The following is a 258-nucleotide window of genomic DNA, read 5'->3' on the forward strand; positions in this document are numbered from 1 at the left end:
GACGCGGAAGAGTCCCCTGCGTCGACCGCGGCCTCGAGGGGCGGGTGTGGGCGCCTGGCTGCGTGGGCGGCGACCGTGTCCGTGGAACCCGTGTTGTTCCTGCACAATCTCGCGAGCCAGGTCGTGTGGGTGGCGTCGCAGGATCTCCTGGTGGAGAAGGCTTGCCTGGTCAGCATCCCTAGGTGATGTTTTGCCGTGGGCGACGGGGAAAAAAGACGGGAAAAAGTTGTTTAGCGCTCGCAAGGGGCGGAAGGTGCT

At 64.7% G+C, this 258-nt stretch overlaps 1 protein-coding gene across 1 annotated transcript in view; it reads left to right on the forward strand.

Moving 5' to 3' along the window:
- LOC119585261 (proton-coupled folate transporter-like) overlaps nucleotides 1-258 on the forward strand; it is a gene marked incomplete in the record, with an annotated part of 13866 nt that overhangs the window by 1503 nt on the left and 12105 nt on the right. Inside the window, 1 exon segment of the mRNA XM_037933934.1 lies at nucleotides 5-168. Coding sequence (XP_037789862.1) covers nucleotides 5-168 — 164 coding nt within the window.

The sequence above is a fragment of the Penaeus monodon genome, chromosome 19 (assembly GCF_015228065.2).
Source record: "Penaeus monodon isolate SGIC_2016 chromosome 19, NSTDA_Pmon_1, whole genome shotgun sequence".
NCBI lineage: Eukaryota > Metazoa > Arthropoda > Malacostraca > Decapoda > Penaeidae > Penaeus > Penaeus monodon.